The 13,575-nt window shown below is 35.8% G+C and overlaps 1 protein-coding gene across 1 annotated transcript in view; it reads left to right on the plus strand.

The window, feature by feature from the left end:
* Positions 1 to 13,575, plus strand: part of PTH2R (parathyroid hormone 2 receptor) — a 114,176-nt gene that overhangs the window by 34,225 nt on the left and 66,376 nt on the right. The window contains exons 3-4 of the mRNA XM_037850365.1: positions 7,939 to 8,049; positions 8,145 to 8,266. Coding sequence (XP_037706293.1) covers positions 7,939 to 8,049; positions 8,145 to 8,266 — 233 coding nt within the window. The remainder of the gene's footprint in view (positions 1 to 7,938; positions 8,050 to 8,144; positions 8,267 to 13,575) is intronic.

Raw genomic sequence — 13,575 nt, forward strand, 5'->3', positions numbered from 1 at the left:
ATCAGAGTATGTAGTCTGCATGATACTGATTTTTAAAAAGTGTGTTGAGACTTGATGGCTTATATTGTGGTAAATTTTGATAAGTGTTCAATGTGGTCTTCAAAAGAAGGTGCATTCTCCAGTTGCTGATTTCAGTGTTTTATATTGTCCACTAGGTCAAGCTTATTAGTTGTGCTGTTCATATATCCTTTATCTGTAATCATTTTTTTCATCTGCTTGCCCTATTCTTTCCTGAGACATATGTCTTAAAATCTCCCACTGTGATGGTGAATTTTTCAATATTTCATTGAAGTTTTGAAATTTTTGCTTCATGTATTTTGAAGCTATGTTATTAGGTATATATAAATGTTATACCTCCTGGCAAATTAAACCTTTGTCAGTATGAAGCAACCCTCTTAATGTCTAGTAAACTTTTGATTTGAATATTAAATAATGTATATAATATAAAACTATTGTATTAAATTTAATAGTATTTAATAACACTGGATTTCTCCTGGTTGTACTTTGTCTTTCATATCTTTTCCCCACCATTTATTCAACTTTTCTGTATTCTTATGTTTCTGGAGTATCTTTTATATGCAGCACATACGTGGACCTTGCATTTTTATTCATTATGATAATCTTTGTCTTTTAACTGAAGAATTTAGCCCAATTATATTAACTATGATTACTAATATACAAAATTTGAATTTTATTCTACCATCTTATTTGGGTTTTCTATTTCACCAACTTTTCCTATGATTCCCTTCTATTCCCCTCCTGCCTCATCCTGCCTTTTAGTTTCTATTGGATTGATTGAGACTCTTTTCCTCTGCTAGTAGTTGTGAGAATGTAAGTCATATTCGATTTGTTTAGTGGTTATCCTAGAAATTTTTCATGTTTATTTAATTTTGAAAGTTTAAAGTTAATCAATAAATTCTCCCCCTTCCAAATAAAATAAGGATTTGGGATATTTTAATTTCTTCTCAAATTATATGCTATTGTCATATAGGATTTTAGTTTTACCTTAATTTTATATTATTATTTAAACATAAAATGTGCAGTCAATATTTGCTTAAGAGTACTCAAATGCTTATTATTTTCTTTGCTCACTATTCTATCTTACAGCTCATACTTGCATTCTGAGATAATTTTCCTTCTTCCTTGTTCTGGTTTGCTAGTGCTGCTGTTAGGCAAAATACCAGAAATGGATTGGCTTTTATAAAGGGGATTTATTAGGTTACAAATTTACAGTTCTATGGCCATAAACATGTCCAAACTAAGGCATCAATAAGAGGATACCTTCACTGAAGAATGGCCAATGGCATCCGGAACACCTCTATTAGCTGAGAAGGCACATGGCTGACGTCTGCTGATCCTTTGCTCCTGGCTTGTGTTGCTTTCAGCTTCTGATTCCAGTGGCTTTCTCTCTAGGCATCTGGGAGTCCTCTCTCAGCTTCTCTGGGGCAGACTTTGGGCTTCATCTCCTAGCTTAGCATCACCAAATGTCCTTCTTTCTGCAACTCCAAGCATCTCTTAGCATCAGCAAGCCTCTCTGAGCAGCTCTGTCAGCTCCCAAGCATCTCTCCAAAGGTCTTTCTCAGCTGCTCTGAGCCCCATCTGTCTGTGAGCTCTCTTACAGGACTCCAGTGTGATTTAATTAAGACCCACCTTGAATGGGTGAGGCCCACACCTCCATGGAAATAATTCAATCAGAGGTTCCATTCTAATCAACAGACTAATCAGTCTGTCCCCACAAGATTGCATTAAAGAGTATGGCTTTTCTGGGGGACATAATATTGCTAAACCAGCACATTCCTGAAGTATGTCTTTTTAGGATTTCTTTGTTAGAACCTATTTATAGTGAACTCTCTATTTTTGTTTGTCTAAAAATGTATTTCAGTCTCAATCTTGAAAGATACTTTTTCTGGACATATGATCCTTGGTTGAAAATTATTTACTTTTAGTACCTGAAAATGTTATTTCATTTTTTTCCAACTTTCATTGCTTTTGTTGATAAATCAGTTTTCAGATTTTGTTAATGATTAGTTTTTCTCTCTGGATCATTTTAAGAGCTTCACTTTGACTTTGATGTTCTGCCATTTCACTCTGTACCCGGGTACAGATTCATTGGATTTCCTGAACCTAAGTATCTGTTTCTTTATTCATGCTGGAAATGTTTCAGCTATTTTGCCTTGGAAAATTTGCTTTCCCTCATTCTCTCTATTCTCTTTCTGGGACTTCATGTAGGTAAATTGGAACCTTCTCATACTATCCTCTGTGTCTCCATGTCCTATATATTTTTTCTTTTCTTTTCTACTGCAGTTTTGGTAGTTTCTTCAAACCTACTTTCCAGTATATCAATTCTCTCTTCATCTTTTTCTAACAACCATTTAACCTATCAATTAAGTTCATTTCAATTATTAAATTTTTCATTTTCTGAAACTTCATGTTCAATTTTGGTAGTGTCTGTACCTTTACTATTATTTCAATTTCTTCTTTTTTTTTCTTAAACATATTTTATATTCTGCCTTTGATAATTCACAGACGTTGCTGGCCAATGCTGAATAAAACGCATGGTGACTTATTTCTTCATGTATTTAATGAGCTGTGATAAGGAACTAATGAGGTCCTTGTTTAAAGCATATCCCTCAGAGAAAATTTGTGTTTGCTTCTGTAAGGTGCCGAATTCTAAGTCTACTTTAAACTAAATTTAGCTCACACCACACATAGGGGGTCTTTACTTAATATAGGGGCTTCCAAACCAATTTCCCACACCGATAAGGCCTGAGACTTCATCTTTTTTTGCCCAAATACCATAAAAATCCAAGTTCTAAGACATCATATCAGTAGAAGCCTCCAGAGCAAGCCCCAAATGCAGTGCTTGCTGACCTTATGGAATAACTTCTGGCCTCGTATTGATTACTTTATATTAATCTAGGCTTTCTAGGTGTTGTGGGTTGTACTAGTTGGGAATTCTCTGCGTGGCTAACTAATTAGCCAGAAAAGGGAATCCCCCATGTTACTCTCTAAAGAATGCTTTTGTCAATATCTCACACATGCAGAACTACTAAGTAGGAGCATCACTATGGAGGAATTTGTAGGGATTATTATCTCAAGGGCTGAATTAATTATTTTCTATGATGACTCATAAAAGTTTGAGCTGAAAGATATCTCAGAGATTATCTGGTTCAACATTATCATATTCAGTTTCCCTTTAATGGTAAAACAAATATTATGTGCTCATGGTATGTTGCTACTGTACTAGGCACTTGAAAAAATGACTAAGATTCAGTACTTGCCCTGTGGAGCTGATGAACTTGTAAGGGAAGTAGACACCTTTCAGTATGCCATGGAAGTTTAACTACTAATTCATCAGGGAGGGACCAGACAAGGCTTCCTGCAAAAATAATCACTTCATCTTGAAACTAAAGGATGAGTAGGAGTTAGATGTGTAGAGAAGGAAGAAAGAGGCATTCCAGACAGAAAGAATAGATGGGCAGAGGCAAGCAAGTGTGAATCAGTCACATGCCACACAAATTATACATAAAATAATAAATTGACTAAATGTGAATGTATATAACATCTATAATTTGTGAAGAAATGAATCATGTGAAACATGAAGATAAATATTAAGAGAGAAAAGACACTTGTTTTTGAGATCCTTCTCCATGCAAAGATAGAATTAAATCTTGCCAAATGTTGGCCTACCTTTCATTGAAAATGTCTAATTATTTGTAAGTTGACTCAAAATTTCTTTATAATTATAAAAAACTGAAATGATATTTGAACTCACTAATTAAAAGTCTTTGCAGTTTTTAAATTCTTCTAAGATTGAGAGATGTATGTACAAATATCTATTGAGGTGTTATGCTGTCTGATATTTACTTTAAAATGCCACAGCAAAAAATAAATTAGAGGATGTAAGTATGGTAAATCATTGAAGGCTGTTACTTCTAGATGGTGGGTTTATAATATTCTGTCTTTTCTTTCTGAAAAAAATTTAAAATAAGAAGAAAGTAAAAATTCTCCTAATGTTTCTGAAAGAAAAAAATGAGAATGTAAATTCAAATAGCTACTTATAAAACTATTCAGTTATTTAAAATAGGAAAACAAAAATATTATTGATCCCTTTCCAAGTATGTAACCGAAGAACTGAAAAGGAGCAAAGTCGGATTCTCCAAATTTTAAATTGTTCTGTCAAAATATCATGGTTTGACAAGCTTTAGTAGTAATTAGTTTGTCTTGGCACACACAAAAGACTATGGGGATTATAATTAATGGTACTAATTTATAAAGGGAGATTGGTGAGTCATTAGGCAATTAATTATAGTCTTGCCAAATAATGAAAGCATTTACTCACATAGGTTGTGAAATGATGATCAAAGAGAAGATGGTAATTAAGATAACTATTATCTGTACAAGGTCCTGGCTTCCTCAATATTTTCAGCCTTTTGTGAGTATTTATTTCTTGTCAAAGACCACCAGAGAAATGAAACTATGGCTGAAAAGGAGCATAAGCTACAGAAACATTGTTTTGGGGGAGTGTTGGCTTCCTTGAATTTGGGCACGTGTGGGTACATGCATGGGGTGGAATCTTGTGAGGAACTTGAAAACTCCCTTCTAGAGCACGAGGGAAAAAGTCGTCAGATTTTTCCCCATGTCAGTTTTTAAATTACATAATTACAGAATGGACCAGTCATTAGATTTAATACTTATATGAAGATCTTATTCTATCATGCAACTAACTCTTTTCAGAAAATAGCACATGAATTGCAGCATACATTTTAGAGGGACAACTAGGTCACAACTAGGTCACAGGAAAACAAGAATGTGTGCCCAGGTCCAAGTTCTGTAGATGGCAGAACAGATGTCAGGTAAAGGACTGAACAGCTCATATGAATAAAGACATGTAACCTGTTAAGACATAGTGGAGTGGCTGGGAAGCAGTATGGAAGGCTAATCAAAATATAGAAAAGTGTGTAGGGCAAAGTTGATGGGAGAGATTGATTCATTACATGGCATATACAGGAAGGAAACAGCAACAAAAAATCAGATAATTGTGAAAAGAGAGACAGGTAAAGTTGTGCACCAGAGACAGGAGCCAGTGTGATGAGATCCTGGGTCTTTGTGATATATGGAGCCCTGGCTTTCATTATATGGGCAAAAGTGAGGCTGTTTCCAAGAAAATGTTCTCTTCTGTAAGAACCTTGTGGGCAAGGGAAAGCATTTTCTTTTCTTATTGCTTCAGTAATCCACAAAGCAGATAAAGTGCTTGTTTCCATGTGATATGGTGAATACTAAAAAGAAATTCAGGTTTATGCTGCATTCGCTTACAGAGCAGTGTTGAGATGAGGTTCTGTTTGGTTGAGTATCAAAAACAAAACAGACTCCCAACAGGCCGCGCGGCCCGGCTTCCGGGTGTGGGCGGCGCGGGGGTCCGCGGGGGGAGGAAGCAGCCTGGGCTGCGCTCTCGGGTCGCTGCCTGCATTTCCGGGGGCCTCGGCCTTGGTTCTGGAGTCTTCCAGGTAGGCGGCGCAGGAGGAGAAGGAGACTTGTGGGGCTGGGCCGGGCCGGGCGGATCCCCTCCCCTCCCCAGTGTGCTCAGTGTCCCGAGCCCTCGGCAGGCACACGGAAATGGCGAGAGTGGTAATTGAGGTGAAGAAGAGCAATTAAAGTAAAAAAGAACAACAACAACAAAAAACAAATTGACACCAAGTACTTGTTAAATTGTACTTTGAAACTTATCACCTTTCTGTATTTACGTTATATTTCACAAGAAGGAAATAACTGAAACAGTGGAACTGTAACCCATAACATTCTTTGGAATTACCTGTAACTACTTGTTAAATCGTACTTTGAAAGTTATCACCTTTCTGCATATATGTTGTATTTCACAGTAAGGAAATAACTGAAATTGTGGAACTGTAACCCATAACATTCTTTGAAATTTGCTCTCCAGCTACTTGTTAAACCATACTCTGAAAATTATCACTATTCTGTATATATATTTCACAATAAAAAATGTATTAAAAATTGACATCATGAACATTAGCTTGCACAATCCCCCTCAGCTATAGGTAGTGTAATTGATAACTAAAAAATTGAGAGCTGTAGTATTTGTGAAAGGCAGAATAATGGTCCCCCAGAGATGTCCCTTGTGTTATGCTTGAGTATGTTACGTTACGTGACAAAAGGGACTTTGGAGATGGAATTAAGCTTACAGACCTTAAAATAGGGAGATTACCCTGGATTATCCAGGTGGACCCAATGTAATCATATGGGTACTTAAAAACGGAAGGAAGTTGGGAAGGATCATTCAGAGAGATGTGGCAGAGGGGAGAGCGGTGGAGTGATGCAGAGTCTGAAAAAGACTTGACCTGCCTTGGCTGCCCTTGAAAATGGAGGAAGGGGTCTGTGAACCATGGAATGCAAATGGCCTCTGGAAGGTGGGACCAGCTCTCAGCTGACAGCCAGCAAGGAATCAGGGGCTTCAGTCTTACAAATGCAAGAAACCGAATTCTGCCAACAACCCGACTGAGCAAGAAAACAGCCTCTAGAAAGGAAGGCAGCCCTGCCGATTCCTTGATTTCCACCCTGTGAGATGCTAAGCTGAGATCCAGCTGAGTCCACTGAACTTCTGACCTACAGAAACTGAGATAAGAAATTTGTGTTATTTTAAGCTACTATGTTTGTGGCAATTTGTTACTGTAGCAATAGAGAACAAATACAGCACTCATCAGAAGTGGACTCTCTTTGGGAACTGCTGGTGTGCTCTCTTCTTGCCAGTTCAATATAGCACAAATGGGAAGGAGGCCTTAAGAGCACAGGGTGTGGACACTGGCTGAGCTGTTGTAAGTCCCTGTCGTGTGCCAGGTGCTTTTCCAGGCAGGTGGCTGAAGCATGAAACAGACAGACCAACATCCCTACCCAAAGGTTTTTTAAACCTTGTGGCTTAAGAAAACAACAATAAAATAGCATTTATTTAATATTTGAAGGAAATGAGAGAGCAAGTGAAAAATTTGAGGATGTAGTTTGAGACTGAAAAACCATATTCAGAAGTTGACACTTGAGTAAAATCTGAAGAGGTAAGGAAATAAGCCTGGAGGTTATCTCAGGGAATCACATTGAATTCAAGGAAGAGTAAGCAGGACCACAGTTGCGGATAAGAGGGAGAGCAGGAGATGAGGTGAGGGAGATAAACCGGGGAAGCGAGGGCAGACCAGGAGGGACCTACGTGTGTCCTGAAGACTGGCTTTTACTCATGTGAGATGGGGAGCCCTGGAGGGTTCTGAGCTAAGGTTCTGAGAATAAATGGAAGGAGGGCAAAGATGGAATCAGGAGACCAGGTGAGAGGTTATGGTAGTTTTTCAGACTGGGGATGACCCGGCCCCATTGGTGGTGGCAATGGAGGTGTAAGTGTTAGGGCTCTGGATATGTCTTGAAAGTACAGCTTATGAGAATTTTGCTTGTGATGAGTGTTAGGCCCAGAGAAATTACTTAAAATTATTTGTAAAAAGGCAAACCCAAATCTTGAAGCTTAAACTCATGAAACTCTGTATTATGTGTTGTGTTCTTTAACCACGATTTTTAAAAATTTAGGGTAAAAAGGTAGAACTGATAGTCTGAAGAACTTTACTACAGAAGTTGTTCACAATGACTGCTAATACTTCTAATATACTAATTACTATAACTCTTACAGCTTATGTATGTGGAATAATTCAAATAGTTTATGCAAATAAAATGTTCATATTGACTGGGCCTTGGATGAGACTGAGCAAGTGAATTTTGGGACATTTGCATCACATCTACCTTATTCTAGTTTGTAAAACTGCCAGTTTGTTTTACATTTTGCCACAGGTAGAGACCTGAAATTTTGTGTTTTTGAATGCATTTTTTCTCTAGTTCCAACTACATTTTTATTTGTTTGCTTGCTTTTTTAACTTTTTTCCTCACCAGAGGGAAATTGTTTCCCAGAATGGGATGGACTCATTTGTTGGCCCAGAGGAATAGCGGGGAAAATATCGGCTGTCCCATGCCCTCCTTATATTTATGACTTCAATCATAAAGGTATTGAATTTTTCTGAAATGATTAATTTGAAACAAAAATTTACTTGTCTTTTTTTTGCTAAGCAATCTCAACATATTTCTTCATGTCTTTATAGGAGTTGCTTTCCGACACTGTAACACCAATGGCACATGGGATTTTGTGCACAATTTAAATAAAACATGGGCCAATTATTCAGAATGCCTTCGCTTTCTGCAGCCAGATATCAGCTTAGGAAAGGTAATGGTATTTTTGTGTCTGTGAGCCTCTATGGGAAAAGAGAAAAATGTTTTTTATGCAGTTCTTGATTATCAACCATTATACATAAAAACCCATCTATTCTATGACACAGAGATCTTAAAAGATAAAAGCAGGGTTGGAATCCAGAACCTTTCCTTAACCAGGTATCTGAAGCATTCTTGTATTTTCCTTATGTTAGCTATAGTTAGTATACTTGGTTAACTAAAAATTGAGAGCTAATAGTTTTTGTGAAAGGCAGAATAATGGTCCCCCAGAGATGTCCCTCGTGTTATGCTTGAGTATGTTATGTTACGTGACAAAAGGAATTTTGGAGATGGAATTAAGGTTACAGACCTTAAAATAGGGAGATTACCCCAGATTATCCAGGTGGACCTAATGTAATCATATGGGTACTTAAAAATGGAAGGAAGACTGAAGAGTCATTCAGAGAGATGTGGCAGAGGGGAGAGTGGTGGAGAGATGCAGAGTTCGGGAAAGACTCGACCTGCCTTGGCTGCCCTTGAAAATGGAGGAAGGTGTCCGTGAACCATGGAATGCAAGTGGCCTCTGGAAGGTGGGACCAGCTCTCAGCTGATAGCCAGCAAGGAATCAGGGACTTGAGTCCTACAAATGCAAGAAACTGAATTCTGCCAACAACCTGAGATATACACATATATTCTTATAAATATACATGTGTATGCATGTATATATTACATTTTATTATGATATATATATATATATATGTCTCCAGCAAAATGATTTATAATTTCTTCTTGGTTATCTATGAATAGCTAGCTACACTTTATCTTTCTGGAGGACCTTTGTATTTTAGAGATGTTTTCCATCTCATAATATTTGCCAGTGGTAATTTCATTAGTATATGAAAGATCAGAGTTGTAGAATTAACAAGGAATAAGGGTTACTCTATAGGTCTTCCAGCACAATACCTTAATTTTACAGATGTGCATAAACTCAGAACCAGAGATTAAGTGTTGCTCAGAGTGACTCAGTTCATTGTTGACAGGTTCTCAAGCAGAGCCCGTATCTCCTGATTTCACATCAGTGCTGTTTCCGGTATAGTAATCATATATAAACTGGAAACTTCCAGATGGTTACTTTTAATTTATGCATGATAGTTTTAAAGTTCAAGCTTAAATTCACATCACTTAGACCTCAAATAAAAATGCATGGTAATATATGCATACGATGCTTGGAATCAACAAGTTAAGTTGGTGTGTGAATGAATTTTATGAGGATGCAGAATACAGTCCACCCTGAATAAATAAATTAGGTAATTAGCTCGTATGTAAATTGGGAATGTAGATACTTAAAACAGTAGGAAATGATGGCTAGAAATAGAACGGGAAGAAATACATGAAGTATAAACAATGTTTCTTTTTGGTTGGAGATAATGTAGGAGATTTTTTTCCTCCTCTATTTTGTATTTTAAACATTATGCAAATATTTCCCATAACAAGTTTTAATATCTTATTAACAGAAAATAATATGTAGCAAATAATATTTTAAAAAAAGAAACTAGAGGCAAAGACTTCTGCTTCTAGTCAGGATGTAGACAATTGTGATAATAAGTTGGATAGATGCAAAATCAGTAATTTGTAAAAACCCGTCAGTGAGCTTAGGATGCAAAGAAATGAAATCTAAATGAACCAAATTCTGGAAATGGGCAAGCCCTTCCTATGATATAAAAAAATGAAAGACTTATGGCTGCATACATCCCTTGGGTTGCAGCAGGAGAGGAATCAAGCCATAGAATGGGATAAAAAGAAAACAACCAAACTTTTAATCCAACTTTTAACAGACAAGAGCTGGAGTAGGGGCTTAGAATTCCAAGGATTCTAAGATACCATCTGCCATCCAATTATTTCCCATGGGGCTTTCACTGAGTTCAAGGAGGCAGTATGCCAAAGGCTGGGAGCAGTGCAGAAGGGCTAAGAGAAATCCCAGAAGATGTGTCTGGGGCTCCTCTACAATGAAAGGCAGCAGTTAGCTGAAGGCATGGGGCAGAACAGAGGAATTGAGAGACATCCCTTTGGACATATGGGTCCTTCACCAAGTGCAAATCTGCTGCAGCCCATATGCCAAGGGAAAGGTAGGAAATCTGAAACATTCCTGTGAGCTACACAGGCTTCATTAAGGTCAAGGCTGCAGTCTGCTAAAGGAGAACAGAGAAAGATCCCTCCAGGGCACAAAGGGCCTTCATCTAGAGCAAGTAGTAGCTAGCTCAAGACTGAGGACAGAGCATCAGGGTGGAGTGAAATCTCTTGAGATGTAGAAAGCCCAGGGTAGAGCTGCAGAGCAAAACTAGTGGATGGTTTGAAAAGCAGCAAGAGTGCTTCTGTGACTTGGAAAGCTGCCAGATGGAGTAAAACCCAAAGAAGGGTCTCTGGAGGCTGCTGTGCTCACACCCCAAGGTCTGTGGAAGGAAAACTCTGGATTTTGCCCTCAAAACATAAAACCAGGACAGATTACAATACCTCCGCCTCCCCATTCATCCAGCCTGATAAAGGAGGAGGCCTGTCCTTCTCAAGGGATAAATATTACATATAATGCCTATATTGTATAATACTTATATAACAAGGAAAATTTGATCCAAATCAGGAAGTAGACAGAAAAACAGATGATCCAGATGTTGAAATTTGCAGATGAGTACTTTTAACTATTATAAATATATTAGATGATTTACTGAAAAAAAAAGGTGCATGAAATGTGTGAATAGATGGGAAATTCATCAATTCACCAGAGAAATGAAAACTTTAACAAAGAACCAAATGAAATTCTAGAACTGAGCAATAAAATGAAGAATTCATTTGATGTGCTCAACAGTACACTGACACTACAGAATAAAGGATTGATGAACTTGAAGAGAAAGCAATAGAAATTATCCACACTGAAGTGCTAGGATTAAAAAAGAATGACAAGAACTGAACAGAACATCTGAGATATGTGAGACAATATATAATCATCTAACATATATGAAATTTGAGGTAAAGAGAAAGAATGGGACAAAATAAATATTTGAAGAGACAATGGCCAAGGATTTTCTAAAATGGATGAACTAAATCAAACCACAGATCCAAGAAATTCAGCAAAACTGAAGTAGGATAAATAAAAAAAAAACTATGCACAGACACATGATAGGGAAGCTGCTGAAAATTAAAGAGAAAATTTTAAAAAGGAGAGAACACATTATATTCAGGGGAAAAAATTTGACTGTCTTTTCATCAGAAACAATGGAGTCCCGAATATAATAGAACGATATCTTTAAAGTGATAATATTCTTTAACTAAAAGCAAAATAATCATTTTTTTTCAGACAGGTAAAATCTGAGAGAATTCATTCTCACCAGTCCTGTTGTATAAGAAATGATCAAAAAAGTTCCCTAGGCAGAAGAGACCTCTGCTAGATGGAAGTATGTATTGGCAGGAAGGAATGAAGAGTACCAGAATAGGTAAATAATGGAGATAAATATGCAAGACTTAAAAAATCTATTTATATCCCTATTTATATTTATTTTTATCTTTATCTTTATATCTATATCTATAATTTAAGTCATTTAAATGTCAATTGACTGGTTAAAGCAAGCAAAATGCCTTTTATTGTAACATTTATAGCATATGTTATAAACATATAAACATATAAACATTTATTTATAACATGTAGAAGAAAATATATAAGGGAATAAGAACACAAAGGCTGGGGGAGTAAAATTGGAGCATACTACTGTAAAGGTCTTGTTTGTGAAATAGTTGAATATTATTTAAATATAGGCTCTAAGTTAAGGATGCATAATGAAGTCTCTAGTATAATGACCAAAATTTAACACAAATGAAATACTAAGAAATACTTGATTGATCCTTCCCACCTCCAAAAATGGGACAAAGAAAAGACAGGACATAGAGAATGCAAATACGAAGATATTGCTTTAAACCCAACTATAACAATAATTATAGTCAATATAAATGGACTAAACACTTCATTCAAAAAGGTAGGGATTATCAGAATGGGCAAAAAATATATGACAAATATGCTGCCTTCTAGAAGTTCATTTTAAATATAAAGACACAGATAAATATAAAGGTAACATATATTGAAATTAAGAGGGTAGAAACATTATATACTGTGAATATTCTTAACATAAGAAAGATGGTGTTGCCAAGTAGACTTCAAGTCAAAGAGTATCACCAAGATGGAGGGATATTTCAAAATGATGAAAGAATAAACTTATCAACCAAGATAAAATTTCCATTGACCAAAAACTTGCAAAAACCAAATTGATTAAATTGACATTTATAAAACACTAAACCCACTGACTTCGGAATTAATATTGTTTTAAGGCACACAATGAAGGTTCACCAAGATAAAACATATACTGGGCTGAAAAATAAATACCAGTAGATTTCAAGATTGAAATAAAACAAAGTATGCTCTCTGACCACAAAAGGATTAATTGAAAGTCAAAGTAAAATATATAGCTAATTCACAAACAGTTGGAAATTACATGATTCATGACAAAAATTTGAACTGAATGAATCAGAAAAGTCAGTATATCAAAGGAATCTGCTAAAATAGAGTTTAGAGGGAAATTTATAGCCTTCAATGCTTAATTAGAAAAGAAGAAAGGTAAAATATTAATGATCAAAGATTTCACACTACACTAAGAAAAAGTAAAGAGCAAACTGAACCCAGAGTACACAAGAAAAAAGAAAATAATCAAGAACAAATATCAATAGGACAGAAATAAACAAGTGAAAATTAACAATGCCAGAGGATGGTACATTGAAACTATTGATAAAATTGATACATATATACTATCACTAATCAAGAAAAAAAGAACATACACACAGTACATTATATTAGGAATAAAAGAGTAAATATAAATAAAGATACCTACAAACATTAAAAGGATAATAGGATATTATGATAAATCTAATACCAATAAATTCAACATCCTAGATGAACTGAACAAATTCCTTGAAAAAACAACCTACCACAACAAATACAAGAAAAATGAAGAATTTGAATAGGTCTATATCTATTAAAGAAATTGAGTTTATAATTGATACCATTTAGCAAAGAAAACTACAGACCAAAATGACTTCAATGGTGAGTTCTACCAAACTTTTGAGAAAGAAATATTTTTAATCATAAATAATTTTTTTCAGAAAATAAAAGAGGTTACATTTCCTGACTCATTTTTTGAGGCCTGTGTGACTCTGCTCTAGATCATTCCAAGAAAAGAAAATTATAAACCAATAGCATTTATGAATATGGATATAAAAAATCTTCAA

The sequence above is a fragment of the Choloepus didactylus genome, chromosome 9, assembly GCF_015220235.1.
Source record: "Choloepus didactylus isolate mChoDid1 chromosome 9, mChoDid1.pri, whole genome shotgun sequence".
Taxonomy (NCBI): domain Eukaryota; kingdom Metazoa; phylum Chordata; class Mammalia; order Pilosa; family Megalonychidae; genus Choloepus; species Choloepus didactylus.